General features: G+C 44.5%; 1 protein-coding gene across 5 annotated transcripts in view; it reads right to left on the bottom strand.

Moving 5' to 3' along the window:
* LOC143418617 (6-phosphofructo-2-kinase/fructose-2,6-bisphosphatase 4-like) overlaps positions 1 to 27,022 on the bottom strand; it is a 55,407-nt gene that overhangs the window by 10,887 nt on the left and 17,498 nt on the right. For 2 of the 5 annotated variants that reach the window (XM_076883995.1, XM_076883996.1), the window contains one exon: positions 24,464 to 24,594. In XM_076883995.1, coding sequence (XP_076740110.1) covers positions 24,464 to 24,594 — 131 coding nt within the window. Of the gene's footprint in view, positions 1 to 4,339; positions 6,164 to 24,463; positions 24,595 to 26,428; positions 26,555 to 27,022 lie in introns of those variants that run through there. The other 3 variants (XM_076883997.1, XM_076883999.1, XM_076883998.1) reach the window with 3 other exon arrangements.

The raw sequence follows: 27,022 nt of genomic DNA on the forward strand, positions 1-27,022 counted from the left end.
CTGAGCCGCGCATGACCTGAGGACGCGGCCGGGAATCCCGTCCGGACCAGTAGCTTTGCGTGCGTTCACCTTCCTGAAGACTGCGGTAAAGTGAGCCGTCATTTGTGAGCCGCGGTCAAGCCAGCCGCCTCCTATCCGCCGCATAAATTTCCTTGCGCTTTTACACCAGTCTTTACGGTAGCGCCTTTTCGCTTTATATCCTGATTGAAAGCCTAGACTCGCGCACACATGCACGCGCGTGAACAGTCACACGCACGCGCGCACATAAATTACAATGGAACAGCCCAATACAGCCATCGTGACAGTCTGGTTGCATATTCAAAAATTCATTAAAAATCATTATTAAAAGTTGATGCCAAGCTTTCAACACAATCCTCTTCTCGGACACCTACTTTACCTCTGGGCCAGTTTTTACCCAGATTTACTGTAATATTACTCAGAAATCACAGTAAACTCATATTCAGTGCAATACAGTCAATGCACTACAATTATGTTTATTTCAAAAATTCATTAAAAGTCATCCTGAATAGTTGAGGTCCAACTTTCAACACATCCCCCCTCTGGGACACCTACTGTACCTGTGTGCCAATTTTCATCCAGATTTACTGTAGAATTCCTCAGAAATTAAAGGGTACTTGTATTCAATGCAATACAGTCAATACAATAGAATTATGTCAATTTTCAGAAATTCATTAAAAATCATCCTGAGTAGTTGATGTACAACTTTCAACACATCCCCCCTCTGGGACACCTACTGTACCTGTGTGCCAAGTTTCATCCAGATTTACTGTAGAATTCCTCAGAAATTAATGGAAACATTTATTCAATCTAATACAGCCAATGCACTACAATTGTGTCAATTTTCAAAAATTCATTAAAAATCATCCTGAGTAGTTGATGTCCAACTTTCAACACATCCCCCCTCTGGGACACCTACTGTACCTGTGTGCGAATTTTCATCCAGATTTACTGTAGAATTCCTCAGAAATTAAAGGAAACTTATATTCAATTCAATACAGTCAATACAATAGAATTATGTCAATTTTCAAAAATTCATTAAAAATCATCCTGAGTAGTTGATGTACAACTTTCAACACATCCCTCCTCTGGGACACCTACTGTACCTGTGTGCCAAGTTTCAGCCAGATTTACTGTAGAATTCCTCAGAAATTAATGGAAACTTATATTCAATTCAATACAGTCAATACAATAGAATTATGTCAATTTTCCAAAATTCATTAAAAATCATCCTGAGTAGTTGATGTCCAACTTTCAACACATCCCTCCTCTGGGACACCTACTGTACCTGTGTGCGAATTTTCATCCAGATTTACTGTAGAATTCCTCAGAAATTAATGGAAACTTATATTCAATTCAATACAGTCAATACAATAGAATTATGTCAATTTTCAGAAATTCATTAAAAATCATCCTGAGTAGTTGATGTCCAACTTTCAACACATCCCTCCTCTAGGACACCTACTGTACCTGTGTGCCAGGTTTCAGCCAGATTTACTGTAGAATTCCTCAGAAATTAAAGGGTACTTGTATCCAATGCAGTCGGCCAATACAGTAGAATTATGTCAATTTTCAAAAATTCATTAAAAATCATCCTGAGTAGTTGATGTACAACTTTCAACACATCCCCCCTCTGGGACATCTACTGTACCTGTGTGCCAGGTTTCAGCCAGATTTACTGTAGAATTCCTCAGAAATTAAAGGGTACTTGTATTCAATGCAATACAGTCAATACAATAGAATTATGTCAATTTTCAGAAATTCATTAAAAATCATCCTGAGTAGTTGATGTACAACTTTCAACACATCCCCCCTCTGGGACACCTACTGTACCTGTGTGCCAGGTTTCAGCCAGATTTACTGTAGAATTCCTCAGAAATTAATGGAAACATTTATTCAATCTAATACAGCCAATGCACTACAATTGTGTCAATTTCCAAAAATTCATTAAAAATCATCCTGAGTAGTTGATGTACAACTTTCAACACATCCCCCCTCTGGGACACCTACTGTACCTGTGTGCGAATTTTCATCCAGATTTACTGTAGAATTCCTCAGAAATTAAAGGAAACTTATATTCAATTCAATACAGTCAATACAATAGAATTATGTCAATTTTCAGAAATTCATTAAAAATCATCCTGAGTAGTTGATGTACAACTTTCAACACATCCCTCCTCTAGGACACCTACTGTACCTGTGTGCCAGGTTTCAGCCAGATTTACTGTAGAATTCCTCAGAAATTAAAGGGTACTTGTATCCAATGCAGTCGGCCAATACAGTAGAATTATGTCAATTTTCAAAAATTCATTAAAAATCATCCTGAGTAGTTGATGTACAACTTTCAACACATCCCCCCTCTGGGACACCTACTGTACCTGTGTGCGAATTTTCATCCAGATTTACTGTAGAATTCCTCAGAAATTAAAGGAAACTTATATTCAATTCAATACAGTCAATACAATAGAATTATGTCAATTTTCAGAAATTCATTAAAAATCATCCTGAGTAGTTGATGTACAACTTTCAACACATCCCTCCTCTGGGACACCTACTGTACCTGTGTGCCAGGTTTCAGCCAGATTTACTGTAGAATTCCTCAGAAATTAAAGGGTACTTGTATCCAATGCAGTCGGCCAATACAGTAGAATTATGTCAATTTTCAAAAATTCATTAAAAATCATCCTGAGTAGTTGATGTACAACTTTCAACACATCCCCCCTCTGGGACACCTACTGTACCTGTGTGCGAATTTTCATCCAGATTTACTGTAGAATTCCTCAGAAATTAAAGGAAACTTATATTCAATTCAATACAGTCAATACAATAGAATTATGTCAATTTTCAGAAATTCATTAAAAATCATCCTGAGTAGTTGATGTACAACTTTCAACACATCCCTCCTCTGGGACACCTACTGTACCTGTGTGCGAATTTTCATCCAGATTTACTGTAGAATTCCTCAGAAATTAATGGAAACTTATATTCAATTCAATACAGTCAATACAATAGAATTATGTCAATTTTCCAAAATTCATTAAAAATCATCCTGAGTAGTTGATGTCCAACTTTCAACACATCCCTCCTCTAGGACACCTACTGTACCTGTGTGCCAGGTTTCAGCCAGATTTACTGTAGAATTCCTCAGAAATTAAAGGGTACTTGTATCCAATGCAGTCGGCCAATACAGTAGAATTATGTCAATTTTCAAAAATTCATTAAAAATCATCCTGAGTAGTTGATGTACAACTTTCAACACATCCCCCCTCTGGGACACCTACTGTACCTGTGTGCCAAGTTTCATCCAGATTTACTGTAGAATTCCTCAGAAATTAATGGAAACATTTATTCAATCTAATATAGCCAATGCACTACAATTGTGTCAATTTTCAAAAATTCATTAAAAATCATCCTGAGTAGTTGATGTCCAACTTTCAACACATCCCCCCTCTGGGACACCTACTGTACCTGTGTGCGAATTTTCATCCAGATTTACTGTAGAATTCCTCAGAAATTAAAGGAAACTTATATTCAATTCAATACAGTCAATACAATAGAATTATGTCAATTTTCAGAAATTCATTAAAAATCATCCTGAGTAGTTGATGTACAACTTTCAACACATCCCTCCTCTGGGACACCTACTGTACCTGTGTGCGAATTTTCATCCAGATTTACTGTAGAATTCCTCAGAAATTAATGGAAACTTATATTCAATTCAATACAGTCAATACAATAGAATTATGTCAATTTTCAGAAATTCATTAAAAATCATCCTGAGTAGTTGATGTCCAACTTTCAACACATCCCCCCTCTGGGACACCTACTGTACCTGTGTGCCAGGTTTCAGCCAGATTTACTGTAGAATTCCTCAGAAATTAAAGGGTACTTGTATCCAATGCAGTCGGCCAATACAGTAGAATTATGTCAATTTTCAAAAATTCATTAAAAATCATCCTGGGTAGTTGATGTACAACTTTCAACACATCTCCCCTCTGGGACACCTACTGTACCTGTGTGCCAAGTTTCATCCAAATTTACTGTAGAACTCCTCAGAAATTAATGGAAACATTTATTCAATTCAATACAGTCAATACACTACAATTATGGAAATTTCAAAAATTCATTAAAAATCATCCATAATAGTTGAGGTCCAACTTTCAACACTTTCTTACTCTGGGCGTCCTACCGTACCTCTGGGCCAAGTTACATCTCAATTCACTGTAATCTTTATCAAAAATTGAAAGAACAATTATATGTCAATGCTGGATGTGTGTCCTTTCAAAGTGACACTAAATAACAGAACTCAGGCACATCAGGGAATAATCCAAAAGGCGGATTTATTAAACAAAAACAACATACAAAATATCTCTAACCCATACTACATAACCTAAAAAGAAACAAAGGGACACTTAGAAGCACAAGGAAACAATACTGAAAGGGCAAGAGACACAGTCCAAACACAATCCACAACTAAAATGCCAAAAGAACAAGTCATCCCACATAGCAGACGGGTCTTGCCTGGATCTGGTGTCAAGCCGGCACTGCTGGCTGACTTCTGGCATGGTAAGATGGCACTGTTTATGTGATGGCATGCCACATTTGGCCTGATTGGGTGAATGTGACATGTTGTATAGAGCACTTTGAGTAATATGGGTGAGTAAAAAAGTGCTGTATAAGAATCAGTCCATTCACTGTCTGAACAGAGTCTCGTCATGTTACTTTTGCACTATTATGTTCCAGCACATGTTGTTATTACATGGCTTACATGGCTAAGGTACACATTAGGCTGACATCTGGGGCCAGAGCTGAAACTGTTCTGGGCCAGCACAGGGCCAGCAGTGTGTCTGCAACTGGCCTTGTGCTGGCTCATGTGTGGGCCACCTCTGGTAAACCAGATCTGGGCCACCATAGGGCCGTCATTCTTTGCGGTACGCAGGCCATGTGTAAGCACATTGTGTGGGACAGATCCAGGCCATACCAATTTTGCTATGTGGGAGGAATTATGTAAAAATAGAAACATCATAAAAATGAAAATGAACATAAAGTAAAATGTACTGAAAAGAACATCAGTATGGCCATCATTATTTGCTTGGAAAGTCTAAAGTTCCATGGCTTTGAACAGCCAGAGAACGCAATGCCCAGCTTAGAATGACTAAAAGTAACTTCTTTTAACATTCTGTCATTCTGCTTCTATATCAAAAATCCACTAAAAATAGTCATTTGAAAAAAAATATTCGCCACTTTTCATCAGTTTGGGTTCCTCTGTTTATAGCAATTTTTAGAAAAGAACCCAATACCTTTGTCACTATACAGTTGTACAGTGAGATACAGAGCATCTCCTACTCATTGCAAACATGCTGGGAGGGTGGCTCTATCCGCCTTAGTGCAGCTGCTGTACCATACTGTGATGCAGTAAGTTAGTAGGCTCTCAATGGGCGAGTGGTGGAAGGGTGAGCTGTAGTCCACAAAGAGCATTCTGGCGTAGCTCTGCCGCTGTTCTAGGTGACTCAGCACCGAGTGGAGGGTGATGGCATCTTCTGTGAATCTGTTTGCACGGTATGCAAACTGGTGGGGGTCGAATTCTGGGGGGAGGTAATCCTTGGTGTGCTGAAGGACTAGTTTCATGATTACCGGTGTGAGGGCCACAGGGCAATAATAGTTCAGGCTGGTGATGGGAGACTTCTTTGGTACTGGGATGATTGTGGCTGATTTTAGACAGGATGGGATGGCTGCTTCATCCAGTGAGAGGTTGAAGATTCTGGTGGAGATGAGGGTGAGCTGGTGGGCACATGGTCTTAGCACTTTACCACGTATTCCGTCTGGACGCCTTCCTGGGGTTCACTGCTAGGAACACTCATCTGACATCGTGCTCCGTTACAGTGAATGGAGCGGTGCAGGAACCAGGTGAGGATGAGGATGGGAGCAGGGCTGAGGCAGATGAATGCTGCTGTTGTGGTGTTTCAAAGCGGGCAAAGAAGCTGTTTATGTCCTCTGCTAGCTGCACACTCAGGTTTTCTGTTTTCACAGTTCTGCCTCTGTGGTTTATGATGTCTATTATTCCATGCCATGTGTTGTTGCTGGACAGGTGGGACCCCTTTTCAGGTCAGCTCGAGCAGACCTGTACAGAGCTCTGTCAACAGACCTACAGGGAGTGCAGAATTATTAGGCAAGTTGTATTTTTGAGGAATAATTTTATTATTGAACAACAACCATGTTCTCAATGAACCCAAAAGACTCATTAATATCAAAGCTGAATGTTTTTGGAAGTAGTTTTTTTTTTTTTTTTTTTTTTTAGTTATTTTAGGGGGATATCTGTGTGTGTGCAGGTGACTATTACTGTGCATAATTATTAGGCAACTTCACAAAAAACAAATATATACCCATTTCAATTATTTATTTTTACCAGTGAAACCAATATAACATCTCCACATTCACAAATATACATCTCAGAATCAGAATCAGAATCAGAATCGTGTTTATTGGCCAAGTACAGTGGGGCAAAAAAGTATTTAGTCAGCCACCGATTGTGCAAGTTCCCCCACCTAAAATGATGACAGAGGTCAGTAATTTGCACCAGAGGTACACTTCAACTGTGAGAGACAGAATGTGAAAAAAAAATCCATGAATCCACATGGTAGGATTTGTAAAGAATTTATTCGTAAATCAGGGTGGAAAATAAGTATTTGGTCAATAACAAAAATACAACTCAATACTTTGTAACATAACCTTTGTTGGCAATAACAGAGGTCAAACGTTTACTATAGGTCTTTACCAGGTTTGCACACACAGTAGCTGGTATTTTGGCCCATTCCTCCATGCAGATCTTCTCGAGAGCAGTGATGTTTTGGGGCTGTCGCCGAGCAACACAGACTTTCAACTCCCGCCACAGATTTTCTATGGGGTTGAGGTCTGGAGACTGGCTAGGCCACTCCAGGACTTTCAAATGCTTCTTACGGAGCCACGCCTTTGTTGCCTGGGCGGTGTGTTTTGGATCATTGTCATGTTGGAAGACCCAGCCTCGTTTCATCTTCAAAGTTCTCACTGATGGAAGGAGGTTTTGGCTCAAAATCTCACGATACATGGCCCCATTCATTCTGTCCTTAACACGGATCAGTCGTCCTGTCCCCTTGGCAGAAAAACAGCCCCATAGCATGATGTTTCCACCCCCATGCTTCACAGTAGGTATGGTGTTCTTGGGATGCAACTCAGTATTCTTCTTCCTCCAAACACGACGAGTTGAGTTTATACCAAAAAGTTCTACTTTGGTTTCATCTGACCACATGACATTCTCCCAATCCTCTGCTGTATCATCCATGTGCTCTCTGGCAAACTTCAGACGGGCCTGGACATGCACTGGCTTCAGCAGCGGAACACGTCTGGCACTGCGGGATTTGATTCCCTGCCGTTGTAGTGTGTTACTGATGGTGACCTTTGTTACTTTGGTCCCAGCTCTCTGCAGGTCATTCACCAGGTCCCCCCGTGTGGTTCTGGGATCTTTGCTCACCGTTCTCATGATCATTTTGACCCCACGGGATGAGATCTTGCGTGGAGCCCCAGATCGAGGGAGATTATCAGTGGTCTTGTATGTCTTCCATTTTCTGATGATTGCTCCCACAGTTGATTTTTTCACACCAAGCTGCTTGCCTATTGTAGATTCACTCTTCCCAGTCTGGTGCAGGTCTACAATACTTTTCCTTGTGTCCTTCGAAAGCTCTTTGGTCTTGGCCATGGCGGAGTTTGGAGTCTGACTGTTTGAGGCTGTGGACAGGTGTCTTTTATACAGATGATGAGTTCAAACAGGTGCCATTCATACAGGTAACAAGTGGGGGACAGAAAAGCTTCTTACAGAAGACGTTTCAGGTCTGTGAGAGCCAGAGATTTTCCTTGTTTGAGGTGACCAAATACTTATTTTCCACCCTGATTTTCAAATAAATTCTTTACAAATCCTACCATGTGGATTCATGGATTTTTTTTTCACATTCTGTCTCTCACAGTTGAAGTGTACCTCTGGTGCAAATTACTGACCTCTGTCATCATTTTAAGTGGGGGAACTTGCACAATCGGTGGCTGACTAAATACTTTTTTTGCCCCACTGTATCAGTATCAGCATTTATAACAGCAGAGAAATGAAAATTGTGTCTATATATACACATTACACATACATACACAAAGCTATGTAAACCAACTATAAATAACGAATCTAAACTTATATACATAAAATACAGAAATGGAATGAATACTACAAAATGTACATAAGGTGCAGTTGCAGTCTGGCAGTGGGAGCAGTGTGACAGGTCAACTGTTAAGAAGGGAGATGGCGAGGGGAAAGAAACTGTTCCTGTGTCGGGTGGTCCTGGTCTGCAGGCTTCTGTACCGTCTGCCAGAGGGCAGCAGATCAAAAAGTCTGTGTGCAGGGTGTGAGGGGTCTGCGATGATTTTCCCTGCCCGTTTCCTGGTTCTTGAGAGGTACAGATCCTGGATGGAGGGCGGGGGGGGGGGGGGGGGGGGGGGGGGCGCTGATGATCCTTTCTGCTGCCCGTACAGTCCGCTGCAGTCTGCTCCTGTCCTGTTTAGTGGCTGCTCCATACCAGACTGTGATGGAGGAGCACAGGACAGACTCAATGACCGCAGTGTAGAACTGGATCAGCAGCTCCTGTGGAAGACTGTACTTCCCCAGTTGTCTCAGGAAGTACATCCTCTGCTGGGTCTTTTTGAGGATGGAGTTGATGTTGGTCTCCCACTTCAGGTCCTGGGAGATGGTTGTACCCAGGAACTTGAAGATCTTCACAGTCGACACAGGGCTGTCTGATATGGTGAGGGGGAGCAGAGTTGAGGGATGTCTCCTGAAGTCCACTGTCATCTCTACAGTCTTAAGAGTGTTCAGCTCCAGATTGTGCTGACTGCACCAGAGTACCAGCCGCTCAACTTCCTGCCGGTATGCAGACTCATCACCATCTTGAATGAGGCCAATGACAGTGGTGTCATCTGCAAACTTTAGGAGTTTGACAGCAGAGTTATTGGAGGTGCAGTCGTTAGTGTAGAGGGAGAACAGTAGTGGTGAGAGGACACATCCTTGAGGGGCACCAATACTGAGGGACCGGGTTTCAGAGGTGATCTCCCCCAGCCTCACTTGTTGCTTTCTGTCTGTCAGGAAGCTGGTGATCCACTGACAGGTAGCTGGTGACACGCTGAGCTGGGAGAGTTTGGAGGAAAGAAGTTCAGGCACAATGGTGTTAAAAGCCGAACTAAAGTCCACAAACAGGACCCTGGCATAAGTTCCCGGGCAGTCAAGGTGTTGCAGGATGTAATGCAGCCCCGTGTTCACTGCATCATCCACTGACCTGTTTGCCCGGTAGGCAAACTGCAGAGGGTCCAGCTGGTGGCCTGTAATGTCTTTCAGATGGGCTAACACCAGTCGTTCGAAGGATTTCATGACCACAGACGTCAAGGCGACAGGTCTGTAGTCATCCAGTCCTGTGATGGTGGGTTTCTTGGGAACAGGGATGATGGTGGAGCGTTTGAAGCAGGAGGGAACTTCACACAGCTCCAGGGATCTGTTGAAGATGCGAGTAAAGATGGGAGCCAGCTGTTCAGCACAGGTTTTGAGGCAGGAGGGTGAGACGCCATCTGGTCCGGGGGCTTTCCTGGGCTTCTGTTTCTGGAATAGTCGGCTCACATCCTGAGTGTGTATTCTTAGTTTCAGGGAGGAGGAAAGGGGGGTGAGAGGTGTGGTGGAGGTCGTTGAGTCTGGGTTGGAGAGGGTGGAGGTGGTCGTTGAGTCTGGATTGGGGAGGGTGGGGGTGGTCGTTGAGTCTTGATTGGGGAGGGGCAGGGTGAAGGGGGGAGAGGTGGAAGGTGTGTTGGGGGTCAATGTCTGAAGCAATGTCCCTGGGGAGGGGAGGGTGGGGCGTGGGAGTCTGTCCGTCTCAAACCTGCAATAGAAAGTGTTTAACTCGTTGGCCAGGTCTTTGTTTGCTTCAATAGTGGGTGGGGGGCGTCTGTAGCTGGTGATTTCCTGCAGGCCCCTCCACACTGACGCAGGGTCGTTGGCTGAGAGCCGTTCTTCCAGCTTCTGGGAGTAGATCCTTTTAGCTGCTTTGATCTCCTTGGTCAGTGTGTTCCTGGCTTGCTTGTACAGGACCCTGTCACCACTTCTGTAAGCGTCCTCCTTGGCCTTGCGAAGATGTTGGAGTTTAGGAGTGAACCATGGTTTATTGTTGTTGTATGTGCAAAAGGTCTTTGTTGGCACACACACGTCTTCACAGAAACTGATGTATGATGTCACAGTGTCCGTGAGCTCATCTAGGTTCTCAGATGCAGCTTCAAAAACAGTCCAATCAGTGGAGTCAAAACAGTCCTGCAGTTCCTGCTTTGCTGCGTTAGTCCACTTCTTCACAGTTTTGACTACAGGCTTGGCACGTTTGAGTTTTTGCCTATAAACTGGAATAAGATGGACCATGCAGTGATCAGAATGTCCCAAAGCTGCCCGGGGCACAGAGCGATAGGCATCTTTTAGAGTGGTGTAGGAGTGATCCAGTATGATGTTGTCCCTGGTGGGGCAGTCTATATGCTGTCTGTATTTAGGGAGTTCGTAGTTTAGGTTTGCTCTGTTAAAATCCCCAAGAATAATTGTAAAGGAATCCGGGAATTTCCTCTCCAGGGTAGTAATCTGGTCAGCCAGCTCGCACAGTGCGTTGTTCGCGTTGGCCTGTGGAGGGATGTAAACTCCGACCAGCATGAAGGAAGAAAACTCCCGCGGTGAATAAAAAGGTTTACAGTTGATGAGAAAACTTTCCAAGTGTGGGCTGCAGTGTTTCTGTAACACTGTGACATCAGTACACCAACCTTCATTAATGTAGAAGCAGACTCCACCACCCTTTGTTTTCCCTGAGAGCTCTGTTTCGCGGTCCACCCGGTGAAGTTGGAAGCCCGGCAGATTTAAGACAGCGTCTGGGACTCGCTCACTGAGCCAGGTTTCAGTGAAGCAGAGGGCAGCAGAGCGTGCAAAGTCCTTGTTAGTCCGGTTTAAGAGCAGTAATTCGTCGACTTTGTTTGGAAGAGAGCGGAGATTCGCGAGGTGAATGGAGGGGAGTGCCGTGCGGAATCCTCGCCGACATTCAAAAACAAAACAACAACAAATCAGCGACCAATATAGCCACCTTTCTTTGCAAGGACACTCAAAAGCCTGCCATCCATGGATTCTGTCAGTGTTTTGATCTGTTCACCATCAACATTGCGTGCAGCAGCAACCACAGCCTCCCAGACACTGTTTAGAGAGGTGTACTGTTTTCCCTCCTTGTAAATCTCACATTTGATGATGGACCACAGGTTCTCAATGGGGTTCAGATCAGGTGAACAAGGAGGCCATGTCATTAGTTTTTCTTCTTTTATACCCTTTCTTGCCAGCCACGCTGTGGAGTACTTGGACGTGTGTGATGGAGCATTGTCCTGCATGAAAATCATGTTTTTCTTGAAGGATGCAGACTTCTTCCTGTACCACTGCTTGAAGAAGGTGTCTTCCAGAAACTGGCAGTAGGACTGGGAGTTGAGCTTGACTCCATCCTCAACCCGAAAAGGCCCCACAAGCTCATCTTTAATGATACCAGCCCAAACCAGTACTCCACCTCCACCTTGCTGGCGTCTGAGTCAGACTGGAGCTATCTGCCCTTTACCAATCCAGCCACGGGCCCATCCATCTGGCCCATCAAGACATACTCTCATTTCATCAGTCCATAAAACCTTAGAAAAATCAGTCTTGAGATATTTCTTGGCCCAGTCTTGACGTTTCAGCTTGTGTGTCTTGTTCAGTGGTGGTCGTCTTTCAGCCTTTCTTGCACTGAACATAAGTTCCCTGCAATTTCTGAAGAATATTACAGTAAATCTGGCTGAAACTTGGCCCAGACGTACAGCAGGTGTCCCAGAGGGGGGATGTGTTGAAAGTTGTACATCGCGGCTGCGTGCAGCGGGGCTAGGGGAGGGTCTGTGCTGACGGACGCGGGTTACTGACCTGGCAACCTGGCTGCCCCTGGGTGGGTCCGGGATGGGCGTGAGGTTCTGGGGGCGCTCCGTCTCTGGGCTGGGGCCCGGGCCGGGCCTCGGGTCCTGGTTGGTGTGTTGCCGGGGTTGTGGGCGGGTGGGTGCATGGGGGCCCGGCCCTGGAGCAGGGTGCCGCCGGTGCATCGAGCCGCCTGGGGGGCTCTTCAACTGGTGGGGGGGATGGTCACATCTTGCAGGAGCTTTCTTCTCTCAGGAACTCTCTGCAGGAGGGGGAGATATAGGAGAGGTGGAGGAAGATCTCAGCCTGGGCGTTTACCGTCTTATGTAGTCTGGAAGATGTGTGGTTGGTGGGGTGGGTGCAGTTTTCTCTGTGGTGGGGTTGGGTGGACTGTCCAGGGCTCTGTGGAGCCGGGGGGGCGCTACTGCACTGGGCCCCGGTCTGATGGGCCTGGGCCCCCCTTCCCTGGCGGGTCGCGGAGGGTGGGAGTGCCTACTGGGGTCAGCGGGGGAGCTGGCCCCAGGGAGGGGTTACCTGCCCCTCCCTTCCTTCCCTCCCCATCTCCAGCTGCCTCCCTCTTCCCGCTCCTCCACAACCACCCACACATGCAGGGCCTTGGAGTGGGGGTATGTCACCAGGGTGCAGAGGAGGCTACCCCCCCCCGTCCCCTTCTGGCTGCCTCTGCCTCAATTTTATCCCACAACTTAGACATTCACATTATTCACACTCTCATTACACATACATATAGGATCTTGGGGGTGGGCACAATCACGGAGTCCAAATCACCATCAGGGTGTATACCTCACCCCTGACGTCGTTGCCCACCTCTCAATTTTAAATACACTTAGTCATTGAGGGTTAGCAGGAGGGACTATGCGCTTACCTGCTGCTCCTTGGCAGGTAGCTCCATGCCCTCCTGGGTTTTAATTGCACCTTAGAACACATATGCATCAACACTACAATGAGCGGGTGGAGGGAGGTTTGGAGTCTTCTCCCACCCCCATTCTCTGCGGCCTGCTGGAGCGGGAGGGCTAGTAGGAGGAGTTGGCCGTCCGACTGCGGTCTGGGGTGTGGGGCCTCCCTGCTGCTGCGGAGTCGGGGTGGTCTGCCTCTCCCCACCGCAGGGAAAAGGGTAACACCACCTGGGTCTGGGTGCAATTCCCCCCTCCAGGGGCAAGGGTACCTAGACCCGGTTTGTAGAGTACGCTTGGGGAGTGTGATTGTGTGTACAGCGTCTCTTTATGTCTGTCTCCACGTTGGTTGAGTGTGGAGTGAGTGCATATGAGAGCATGAGGGTGGGAATGGATGTTTGTGTCTGTGTGTGCCTGTATGTCTGTGTCTATATGTCAGGTTGGGTATCAGACGCCACCTCTCTGGGGACACCTCAGGCCCTCCAAGGTTTGGAGGCCTATCTCCACCCACCACCACTTCCCCTGCCGGTGGCGGACTCCCTCAGGTGTCGGTGTGTTGGTGGTTCTTTGTGTCTGGGGGTGGGCGTCCGGGTACACACCGGCTCACTCCTTGGCGGCCGCTTGTCGGGGCCTGGGGCCTGGGGCTCGCTCGGGCCCCTTTGGAGGTGGGGTGCCCCCGGCCTCTCGGCCTGGGGCTCGGTCACTCAGGCACAGCTGGGGGCCGGCGGAGCTCACGGGCGCGTCACTGCAACTCCCCCTGACTTCTGCTCCGCGGCTGCTGGGCGAGCCCTCATCTGGGACTCTCCTCAGCTCTTACTGGGACAGTGGCGCGGCTGCCCCTCTGTTGGTCTTCCATGGTCTCTTGTGTTCTGGGGGCCTCTGGATGTCTGGAGTTTTGATCTCCTCCATACCCGCTTCACACCCTGGAGGACGGGGCTGTGGCCCCCCCACACTCCCTAGCAGATCATTACATGGAGAAACCTTTGGAATGCAAGCATGCTGATCCACACAGGTATGCACACATGGGTATTCACAGACGCGGACTAAAGCTTTCTTGGCTGCTGCCTCAAAGCACACTGTGCGCTGTCTATCTTGCGTGCTGCACAATATCGTTTATTACTTAGTAAATACTGATATCTATGACTAGCTAGTTTATTGTGATGGTGCTTTGTTTTCTCTATTATTATGTTGCTCTTTGTTGTTTGCTGTCTCCTCTGTTTGTTTTTGTTTGTTTGTTTGTTTGTTTGTTTTTCTCCATACAGGTGACCCAGGAGTTTTTTTTTTTTTTTTTTTCTCTCTCTTCCCCCCCCTTCTCACCGTCTCTTCTCCCCTTTGGTTTTCTTTCTTTCTCTCCCCCTCTCTCTCTCATTCATTCCCCCTGTCCTATTTATTAAAAAAAAAAAAAAAATGACAAAGGATGAACTGAAGCTCTGCCATCACGTAAAAAAAAAAAAAAAAAAAAAAAAAAAGAAGTTGTACATCAACTACTCAGGATGATTTTTAATGAATTTTTGAAAATTGACATAATTCTACTGTATTGGCCGACTGCATTGGATACAAGTACCCTTTAATTTCTGAGGAATTCTACAGTAAATCTGGCTGAAACCTGGCACACAGGTACAGTAGGTGTCCCAGAGGGGGGATGTGTTGAAAGTTGTACATCAACTACTCAGGATGATTTTTAATGAATTTTTGAAAATTGACATAATTCTACTGTATTGACTGTATTGAATTGAATAAAGTACCCTTTAATTTCTGAGGAATTCTACAGTAAATCTGGATGAAACTTGGCACACAGGTACAGTAGGTGTCCCAGAGGGGGGATGTGTTGAAAGTTGGACATCAACTACTCAGGATGATTTTTAATGAATTTTTGAAAATTGACATAATTGTAGTGTATTGGCCGACTGCATTGGATACAAGTACCCTTTAATTTCTGAGGAATTCTACAGTAAATCTGGATGAAACTTGGCACACAGGTACAGTAGGTGTCCCAGAGGGGGGATGTGTTGAAAGTTGTACATCAACTACTCAGGATGATTTTTCATGAATTTTTGAAAATTGACATAATTAAATTGTATTGGCTGACTGCATTGGATAAAAGTACCCTTTAATTTCTGAGGAATTCTACAGTAAATCTGGATGAAACCTGGCACACAGGTACAGTAGGTGTCCCAGAGGGGGGATGTGTTGAAAGTTGTACATCAACTACTCAGGATGATTTTTAATGAATTTTTGAAAATTGACATAATTCTACTGTATTGGCCGACTGCATTGGATACAAGTACCCTTTAATTTCTGAGGAATTCTACAGTAAATCTGGCTGAAACCTGGCACACAGGTACAGTATGTAGCGAACCCCCCCGAATGAAGGATGACACTTTACTGATGACGTTTTGAAGGTTTAATGGCAGTAAACCATCAATCTCACCGTAAGAGCTGGAGATGTATACACAGAAACAGCGTGTAAGCAAAATAATCCACACTCTTACAATCGTAAACCTTATAACATGAAGTTCGTTTCAACGTAACATTTAACAAATGTAGCGACTGTCACAAAAACATCTAAACGTCTCCTTATTTACATCATAACCATACCTTGTGCCTCTATCAAGGGGGCTGCTAATGACAAAAGAAATCACCATAGGCTCCGTTAAGCCATCACTTTTCTAAACTCCCGCGACTGCTGCTGAAAACTGCGCCAAAACCTGTTTTACAGGAAATCGTCCCATCAAAATAAAAGCTTCTACACACGGACAGGAAGTTGGTAGTAGAAAACAGGAATGAGTGCCAAAATAAGGTGCAAAGAAAGGCATTCAGGGTTATTTACACTCCCACCAAAATTACGAATAATTGGTTTACATAAGAACCAAAATGAATAATTTTCCCAAACAAAATAACCCATGTAGGAGTTACCTTAGGAACTTTCTAACAACAATACAAGTTTTTGTACTGGACGCTCAACAACTGATAGTTTAGTAGAGCGTTGACCTTTATTATTGAGTCTCTTTTCTCCAAGTGAGATCTTTACCCTTCGCACAAGTCCATCTTTTCCACTGACAGTTTCTACAACTCTTGCAAGTCTCCATTCCCCTCTGGGTGCCAGTTCATCCATTTCCAACACAACATCACCTACTTTTAGATTCCTCTTTGGTGAGTGCCACTTTTGCCTTGAAATGATGTTGTGAATGTATTCTCGTCTCCAGCGGCTCCAGAACTGCTCTGCAAGGAACTGCACGCGGCGCCACCTCTTCTTGCTGTACAGGTCCTCATTTGAAAAGGCACCAGGTGGGGGCAACGGTGCATTGGATTTCATGTGCAGCAGATGATTGGGCGTGAGCGGTTCCAGGCTGTTGGGGCTATTCAAGTTATCTATAGTCAAGGGTCTGCTATTGACTATAGCCATGGCTTCGTAGAATAACGTCCGTAATGAAGCATCATTGAGTCTGTCGTGAGCCAGTGACAGAGTGGTATTCAGCACACTTCTGACAGTCTTTATCTGACGTTCCCACACTCCCCCTGCATGACTAGCATGGGGTGCGTTCATCACAAAGTCACATTGTTTTTCAGTCAAGTATGTAGTTAGTCTCTGAGTGTCTAGCTCATTTAAAGCTGCTTTAAACTCATTCTGAGCACCAACAAAGTTCGTTCCCTGGTCACATTGGATGTGTCGAACTGCACCTCTGATTGAAATGAAACATCTTAATGCATTAATAAATGCATCAGTAGACAAGTCCTCTAAGAACTCAATGTGAATGGCACGAGAACAAAAGCAAGTAAGTAGGAGTCCATACCGTTTGTGTTGTTTTCTTCCCTCAGTTGTCACAAATGGACCAAAACAGTCCATGCCACAGTGTGTGAAGGGAGGAGAGGGCTCTAAGCGATGTGGAGATAGGTCACTCATCCTCTGACCCTCTGGAGCTTTGCGGAGTCTGCGGCAGATCACACATTGTCGGATGAATGAGGCAACTGTTTTACTCATTCCAGGAATCCAGTAGCCACTGGATCTGATTTCATTTATGGTGAATCCCTTTCCTTGGTGTTTTACTTTGTCATGACAGTGAGATATTATGAGTTTGGCTGTACAATGTTCTTTTGGGATCACGATCGGGTGTTTGAAGGTGTCACTCGTTGCATGCTGGAGTCTCCCTCCCACCTTGAGGAGACCATCTGTATCCATGAAAATGTCCAGTTTAAACAGTTTGTTATGATGTGGGAGCTGTTCTCCTTTCTTCAGCTGTTTTATTTCCTGTTCGTACGCTTGACTTTGTACACGTCGAATGATCACAAGTTCAGCATTTTTCTGCTCACTCACTGTAGCTGATGCATTTGACTTGATGTGTCTAGCCCTTCTTATGAGACGTGCTACAGCTTTAATTGCTTTGGACCAGGAGGAGAACTTACTTAGACATTCAGCAAGACTTACAGTGTCTGTGACTTTAGTTAACATTGTCTGTACTTTTCTGACTTCTGGATCTCCTATGGTCAGATCCAGCTCAACAGGTTGTGCTGTGGGCAGTTCATTTTTCCACAAAAAGGAGGGGCCAGTGAACCAGATAGACTTATTTAACTCATTGACAGTTACACCTCTCGAAGCACCGTCAGCTGGATTCAGTTCTGATGGCACGTAAAACCACTGCTGAGGGCTTGTACTTTCCCTGATCCTCTGAACCCTGTTAGCTACAAAGGTGTGGAAACGACGTGCATCATTGTTTATGTAGCCCAGCACCACCTTTGAATCAGTCCAGAAGTACTCCTTTGCACCATAACACAGTTCTTCCCGTAACATGTTGCTGACTGAGACTGAAACTACAGCTGCTGTTAGTTCAAGTCTGGGGATTGTGGTCAGTTTAGTTGGAGAAACTCGAGCCTTTGCTATTACCAGAGAGCAGTGAACTTCACCTTTAGCGTTCTTTGCCCTCAGATAGCTACATTGTCCATAACCACTTGAGCTTGCATCTGAAAAGTGGTGCAACTCTATTTCTTTAGTTTCACCAAAGTTAGCAGGCAGGTAACAGCGAGGTATGTTTAGCTTGTCTAGATTTACAAAGTCACTTTGCCAACTCACCCACCTTGGCTTGAGTGCATTAGGTATGGGGTCGTCCCACCCGACACCATGCTGACACATTTCTTGCAAGATTTTCTTTCCATTCAGCACATATGGCGCTAAAAATCCAAGTGGGTCGTAGATTGACGCGACAGTGGATAGAATACCTCTGCGTGTGGCTGGCTGGACTTTCAGTGTGTTGTCAAATTTGAAACAGTCCTTTTCAATGCTCCACTGGATGCCTAGTGCTCTTTCTTGTGGCATGTCTTTGAATGTCAAGTCTCTTATGTTAATATTTACAGCACACTCTGATGCAGGTATACTTTGCAAAACAGTGTGATTGTTAGAAACAAACTTGTGGAGACGCAGGTTACCTTTGCGGCAGATTTCTCTGGCTTCTTGTGCCAACTGCATTGCTTCTTTCACTGTGTTAGAACGTGCCCTCAAGACACTTAAGAGCAGGACCAGTGATATACCCTTTTAACAAATGCAGTTTTTCAGCTGGAGATATACCTTTGTGGCCCACCAGTGAGATGAAGGAAGCCTTCCATTCGATGTAGGTGATGGGATCTCCGCTGAACACAATGGGCACAGGCACTGGAATTCTGCTTACTGCTATGCTGTCTTGAATAGCTTTAGCCAGCTGCAATACGTCTGTGGGAGGCGATGGAGTGACAATTTGTGAGTGCAGTTGTTGTAGAGGATTATTGACAGGGATGGATGCATATTGTTCCACATGTGGGTGATATGAACCTGTAGAGAGCTCTGAGGCTGGTTGTGCAAAGCTTTGGTTGATAACAGACATCCCATTGCTCTGTAACATTAGCTGACTGTCCATATCAACTCTTAACTCCTTGTCATAAATCTCTAATTTTGCACGTGCTGCTTGCCTTTCCTTTTCTGCTTGTAAACGTTCTAGTTCAGACCTTTGTGCATCCAATTCCCTCCTGTGTTTCTCTTCCATTTCTCTTATTTTTTGTTTTTGTTTTATTTCCTCTTGTGTGATTTTATACTGAGCTTCTTTTGCAGCTAATTCTGCAACAGCATCGATTCTTTTGGCTGCAATGCTTGCTTCAGATTGGTAACTTGACTGTGATGCAGTACCAAATATGGACTTAGCATGTTCATAAGCTAAGAGCTGATGGAGGCGCTGCCTTTCTCTATCTGCATCATACTCATCTATAGCTGCTAAACGCTCAGATATGATTTTCATAATGTCCTTTGTCACTGATTCACAAGAGTCCATTTTGCGCCTTATGACATGGGATGGTTCATTACGTTCTCTATATTCACTGTATGCTTTTGTCATATCATTTACTGTCCTTTCAATATCATCAGCCATTTCTGCTAACCGTGAATCTGATAAATCACTTTTCAGGTCTTCTCTGTATACTCTGACCTGGCCTTTCCAATGTTCATAAATGGTTAGCAGTTTCTTCTCTCTTTTATTCTGTTCATCTCTTTGATATAAGAGCATTTTCTCCGTGGGCACACTGGGCCGTTCTGATCGCCTTGGGAACGTTTCATTAGCTGTTTCATCAGCTTCGCATGTCAATTCCTTTCGTTGTTCCTTTTCGTTTAACTGACCTCCTTCTATATTTTCCATTTTGAGAGCAATTGCTTGTTACCGGACCGCTGCTGTAGCTTGCTGCTCCGTGCCGTGCCGTGCCGTTCCGATCGCAGGAAGCTCTCTCTCTCTCTCTCGCTGCTCTCGGAGGCAAGCTCTTACTGTAGCGAACCCCCCCGAATGAAGGATGACACTTTACTGATGACGTTTTGAAGGTTTAATGGCAGTAAACCATCAATCTCACCGTAAGAGCTGGAGATGTATACACAGAAACAGCGTGTAAGCAAAATAATCCACACTCTTACAATCGTAAACCTTATAACATGAAGTTCGTTTCAACGTAACATTTAACAAATGTAGCGACTGTCACAAAAACATCTAAACGTCTCCTTATTTACATCATAACCATACCTTGTGCCTCTATCAAGGGGGCTGCTAATGACAAAAGAAATCACCATAGGCTCCGTTAAGCCATCACTTTTCTAAACTCCCGCGACTGCTGCTGAAAACTGCGCCAAAACCTGTTTTACAGGAAATCGTCCCATCAAAATAAAAGCTTCTACACACGGACAGGAAGTTGGTAGTAGAAAACAGGAATGAGTGCCAAAATAAGGTGCAAAGAAAGGCATTCAGGGTTATTTACACAGTAGGTGTCCTAGAGGACGGATGTGTTGAAAGTTGTACATCAACTACTCAGGATGATTTTTAATGAATTTCTGAAAATTGACATAATTCTATTGTATTGACTGTATTGAATTGAATATAAGTTTCCTTTAATTTCTGAGGAATTCTACAGTAAATCTGGATGAAAATTCGCACACAGGTACAGTAGGTGTCCCAGAGGGGGGATGTGTTGAAAGTTGTACATCAACTACTCAGGATGATTTTTAATGAATTTTTGAAAATTGACATAATTCTACTGTATTGGCCGACTGCATTGGATACAAGTACCCTTTAATTTCTGAGGAATTCTACAGTAAATCTGGCTGAAACCTGGCACACAGGTACAGTAGGTGTCCCAGAGGGGGGATGTGTTGAAAGTTGGACATCAACTACTCAGGATGATTTTTAATGAATTTTGGAAAATTGACATAATTCTATTGTATTGACTGTATTGAATTGAATATAAGTTTCCATTAATTTCTGAGGAATTCTACAGTAAATCTGGATGAAAATTCGCACACAGGTACAGTAGGTGTCCCAGAGGAGGGATGTGTTGAAAGTTGTACATCAACTACTCAGGATGATTTTTAATGAATTTCTGAAAATTGACATAATTCTATTGTATTGACTGTATTGAATTGAATATAAGTTTCCTTTAATTTCTGAGGAATTCTACAGTAAATCTGGATGAAAATTCGCACACAGGTACAGTAGGTGTCCCAGAGGAGGGATGTGTTGAAAGTTGTACATCAACTACTCAGGATGATTTTTAATGAATTTTTGAAAATTGACACAATTGTAGTGCATTGGCTGTATTAGATTGAATAAATGTTTCCATTAATTTCTGAGGAATTCTACAGTAAATCTGGATGAAACTTGGCACACAGGTACAGTAGGTGTCCCAGAGGGGGGATGTGTTGAAAGTTGTACATCAACTACTCAGGATGATTTTTAATGAATTTCTGAAAATTGACATAATTCTATTGTATTGACTGTATTGCATTGAATACAAGTACCCTTTAATTTCTGAGGAATTCTACAGTAAATCTGGCTGAAACCTGGCACACAGGTACAGTAGATGTCCCAGAGGGGGGATGTGTTGAAAGTTGTACATCAACTACTCAGGATGATTTTTAATGAATTTCTGAAAATTGACATAATTCTATTGTATTGACTGTATTGCATTGAATACAAGTACCCTTTAATTTCTGAGGAATTCTACAGTAAATCTGGATGAAACTTGGCACACAGGTACAGTAGGTGTCCCAGAGGGGGGATGTGTTGAAAGTTGGACATCAACTACTCAGGATGATTTTTAATGAATTTTTGAAAATTGACATAATTGTAGTGTATTGGCCGACTGCATTGGATACAAGTACCCTTTAATTTCTGAGGAATTCTACAGTAAATCTGGATGAAAATTGGCACACAGGTACAGTAGGTGTCCCAGAGGGGGGATGTGTTGAAAGTTGTACATCAACTACTCAGGATGATTTTTCATGAATTTTTGAAAATTGACATAATTAAATTGTATTGGCTGACTGCATTGGATAAAAGTACCCTTTAATTTCTGAGGAATTCTACAGTAAATCTGGATGAAACCTGGCACACAGGTACAGTAGGTGTCCCAGAGGGGGGATGTGTTGAAAGTTGTACATCAACTACTCAGGATGATTTTTAATGAATTTTTGAAAATTGACATAATTCTACTGTATTGGCCGACTGCATTGGATACAAGTACCCTTTAATTTCTGAGGAATTCTACAGTAAATCTGGATGAAAATTGGCACACAGGTACAGTAGGTGTCCCAGAGGGGGGATGTGTTGAAAGTTGTACATCAACTACTCAGGATGATTTTTAATGAATTTTTGAAAATTGACATAATTCTACTGTATTGGCCGACTGCATTGGATACAAGTACCCTTTAATTTCTGAGGAATTCTACAGTAAATCTGGATGAAAATTGGCACACAGGTACAGTAGGTGTCCCAGAGGGGGGATGTGTTGAAAGTTGTACATCAACTACTCAGGATGATTTTTAATGAATTTTTGAAAATTGACATAATTCTATTGTATTGACTGTATTGAATTGAATAAAGTACCCTTTAATTTCTGAGGGATTCTACAGTAAATCTGGATGAAACTTGGCACACAGGTACAGTAGGTGTCCCAGAGGGGGGATGTGTTGAAAGTTGGACATCAACTACTCAGGATGATTTTTAATGAATTTTTGAAAATTGACACAATTGTAGTGTATTGGCTGTATTAGATTGAATAAATGTTTCCATTAATTTCTGAGGAATTCTACAGTAAATTTGGATGAAACTTGGCACACAGGTACAGTAGGTGTCCCAGAGGGGAGATGTGTTGAAAGTTGGACATCAACTACTCAGGATGATTTTTAATGAATTTTTGAAAATTGACATAATTCTACTGTATTGGCCGACTGCATTGGATACAAGTACCCTTTAATTTCTGAGGAATTCTACAGTAAATCTGGCTGAAACCTGGCACACAGGTACAGTAGATGTCCCAGAGGGGGGATGTGTTGAAAGTTGTACATCAACTACTCAGGATGATTTTTAATGAATTTCTGACATTTCCATAATTGTATTGACTGTATCGGGCCGATACATTGTAATTTGTGCGCGCGCATGCGCGCGCGACTGTTCGCGCACGTGCACGTGTGCGCGGGTATAGGCTTTCAATCGGCACATAAAGCGAAAAGGCGCTACCGTAAAGACTGGTGTAAAAGCGCAAGGAAATTTACGCGGCGGATAGGAGGCGGCTGGCTTGACCGCGGCTCACAAATGACGGCTCACTTTACCGCGGTTCCTGAAGCACCTCCGCACATCCTCCTCAGACACAGTGTGCGCACTGACGTCATCCGCGGTGCGCACACTGTCCGGTCTCATGGTGTTCGCTGTGTCGAATCTAGCGTAGAATACGTTTAGATCCTCACACAGAGAGGCCGTGGTCTGCGGTGTGCTGGTTTTCCCTCTAAAGTCTGTGATCGTGTTTAGTCCCTGCCACATACTCCGAGGGTTGTCAAACTGTTGTTCCACCCTGTCCCTGTACTCACGTTTGGCTGCTTTGATCGTCTTCCGGAGTTGGTAATGTGCGTGTTTGTAGTCCGATGTGTTCGCGGAGGCAAAGGCGGTGTTCCGTGCCGCCAGTGCCGCGCGAACATCTCCGTTAATCCAGGGTTTTTGATTTGGGAAGGATTTGACTGTTCTGGATGGGACGACATCTTCCACGCATTTCCTGATAAATCCACAGACTGAGTCTGTGTATTCATCAATGTCTCTGGCGGCCACGTGAAACATTTCCCAGTCCGCGTGATCAAAACAGTCCCGCAGCGCAGACTCCGATTGGTCCGTCCAACAGTGCACCGCCCTCCGGGTTGGAGCTTCCTGTTTCAGCTTCTGCCTGTAGGCGGGCAGGAGCAGGATGGAGCAGCATTGATTGGCCGAATGGGGCGCGGGGGAGGGCTTTGTACGCATCCCGGAAAGAGGTGTAACAGTGATCGAGTTGCCGGTTTCCACGTGTGTTGAAAAGGATGTGTTGATGGAGTTTTGGTGAGACTTTCTTCAGGTTTCCCTTATTAAAGTCTCCTCCTGTGATAAACGCTGCCTCTGGGTGTGCGGTTTCCTCGCTGCTGATCGCGCTGTACAGTTCCCTGAGTGCACGGTCAGTGTCGGCTTGTGGGGGAATGTAAACAGCCGTAATAATCACTGCTGTAAATTCCCTCGGTAGCCAGAATGGCCGGCACTTAATCATCAGGTACTCCAGGTCCGGTGAGCAGAAGGATTTGACCGGGTGCACGTTCGCATAATCACACCAGCTGTTGTTGATCATGAAACACACACCACCGCCTCTGCTTTTCCCAGTAAGATCCTGTGACCTATTATAGTGGTCTCTCAGTTTCATACTGTTATAGTCTTTTTTTAGATTTTTTAAATCTTTTCTTCTTCTTTGTTTTCTCTGTTCTACCTGTTCTGCCTAAAGATTCCAATGACCGTAATTCTGAGCACCTGTTTTAAATCTTTATATAAAAATTATGTAAAAAATGTGAATGCACGCCCACACTGGTAAGTGCCTGTATAGCTCAGCCCATATATTAGTAGATTAATACATTTTAAAAGTATTACAAAGTGCAACTGTTTGCCTTCTATTAGTTGTAACACTCACAGAAAGATTCTTCAGTGTTAAATATCTAAATAGAATAGGAATATTGGCTGTCCTTGGTGAGCCTTACCTCATCCGTAATGTGGGACAGAAGCGGTACATGTATATGTGCCCATACTGCCGCAGCTCTTGAGCAAATTCAGGTGCGAGCGTTGCATGGTGGGAGGGGGGGAAATAACGCAGTGCATTTCTCAGCGCCAGCTAGAGGAAAGATGCATTTAGAGGACGTTAGTCAAGAAACGTAAATGTTCAGAAGACATGATTAGATCTCTTTCTGCTCCCCGGTCTTCTCGTGTAACTTAGAGATAAGATAAGATAAGATAAGATAAGATAAGATAAGATAGAACTTTATTAATCCCTCGGGTGGGTTCCTCTGGGAAATTCGACTTCCAAAAAAAGCACAGCAACGACCAAAGTTACAGTTACAGAACTGTTATATATATATATATACACACACACACACACACACACACACACACACACACACACACACACACATATATAAATACAGAGACAAATATAAATAAAATATACAAAGGGGATAAATAGAATAAATAGGAATAAAAAATAAAAATACAAGTGAATTGCACATTTCAAGTATTGAGTCTATTGCACTGTTGACTATTTACAAAAAGTATTGCACAAGGTATTGTACAGTGAGGTGCAGAGGCACTACAGCTTAGTTGTTCCCCCCTCCTTTGTCCTCCTGTTTCCCCTCCCTCTCCCCTCCAGAGAGGAGTTAAACAGTCTGATGGCGTGTGGGACAAAGGAGTTTTTAAGTCTGTTAGTTCTTGTCTTGGGGAGAAGCAACCTGTCACTGAACAGACTCTTCTGGTTGTTTATGGCCGTGTGCAGAGGATGCCCAGCATTGTCCATAATGTCCATCAGTTTCTTTAATGTCCTTTTCTCTGCCACTGTCACCAGAGTGTCCAGCTTCATGCCGACCACAGAGCTAGCCCTCCTGATCAGTTTCTCCAGCCTGGATGAGTCCTTCTTTGCTGTGCTGCTCCCCCAGCACACCACAGCATAGAAAAGTACTCCAGCAACCACTGACTGGTAAAACATCCTCAGGAGCTTCCTGCAGATGTTAAAAGACCTCAGCCTCCTGAGGAAGTACAGTCGGCTTTGGGCTTTTTTATACAGGTGCTCTGTGTTGCATGACCAGTCCAGTTTATTGTCCATCCACAGCCCGAGGTACTTGTACTTGTTGACCACCTCCACCTCCTCCCCCTCTATCTGAACTGGCAGTGGACCTTCTCTGGACCTCCCGAAGTCCACAACCAGTTCCTTAGTCTTTGAGGTGTTGAGTTGCAGGTGGTTTGTGTGACTCCATGCGACAAAGTTCCTCACCAGACTTCTGTACTCCTCTTCCTGATCATCCCAGATACACCCCATGATGGCCGTGTCGTCTGCAAACTTCTGAATATGGCATAATTCAGAGTTGTAGCAGAAGTCAGAGGTGTACAGGGTGAAGAGAAGAGGGGACAGCACAGTTCCCTGTGGTGCTCCTGTGCTGCTGACCACAGTGTCAGACGTGATGTCCTTCAGCCTGACGTACTGTGGTCTGTCGGTGAGGTAGTCGGAGATCCAAGCCACCAGGCAGGGGTCCACCTCCATCCTGTTCAGTTTTTCCTGAAGCATACAGGGCCGGATGGTATTAAAGGCACTGGAAAAGTCAAGAAACAGGATCCTGACCGTGCCTTTTCCCCCATCCAGGTGTGAGTGGGCTCTGTGTAGGAGGTACAGGATGGCATCCTCCACTCCGACACCCACCTTGTATGCAAACTGTAGTGGGTCCTGGGCATGTTGTACCTGTGGTCGGAGGAGGTTGAGGAAGAGCCGCTCTAGAGTCTTCATAAGATGTGACGTCAGTGCCACCGGTCGGAAGTCATTCAGCTCATTGGGCCGGTTCTTTTTGGGGACCGGGACGATGCAGGATGTCTTCCATAGGGCGGGCACTCTCCCCAGTCGCAGACTGAGGTTGAAGACTCGTTGTAGCGGCTCCCCAAGTTCAGCAGCACACGCCTTAAGCATCCTAGGACACACCTTGTCTGGGCCTGCTGCCTTTCTGGGGCGAAGCTTCCTCAGTTGCCTCCTGACCTGATCCACTGTGACACTGGGAGATGTTTGGGAGGAGGGGAGGGGGGGAGATGTCTTGCTGCTGAGAGAGGGATTGGAGGAGGGGGGTGTCATGGTGTCAGGAAGGGGGGGAAGCGAGGGAGGCAGGAGAGTGGGGAGAGGCATTATTAAGCATCTCTGTGTTTTTCTTTAAATTATTCACTCACTTAGTGGAGGACTTTTGAGAATAATCAATTTTTAGGAAAGGGCATGATCCAGGAGAGGTGACGCAATAGGACAGAGGACACAAATGCACTTTCCCATCAGACATATTTAGAGAAGCCCAATTATGTGACGTGATAGTGCAGCTCTGTTTGGATAATATCCAAAAGTTTCCTGTGCACAAATTGTAGTGTCACCGCTTTTAATGTTGGTCACGTCTTTTAAATCTGAATTATCATCATTAGTGCTTAACATTAACTAAAACTATGACAAAAACTATGGCAGGATATACCTGTGCTACTCACGGACTTATTTCTTGGTGGTAAAACTCCTACAAACTGTGCGAGAA

The sequence above is a fragment of the Maylandia zebra genome, linkage group LG5, assembly GCF_041146795.1.
Source record: "Maylandia zebra isolate NMK-2024a linkage group LG5, Mzebra_GT3a, whole genome shotgun sequence".
Lineage (NCBI taxonomy): Eukaryota > Metazoa > Chordata > Actinopteri > Cichliformes > Cichlidae > Maylandia > Maylandia zebra.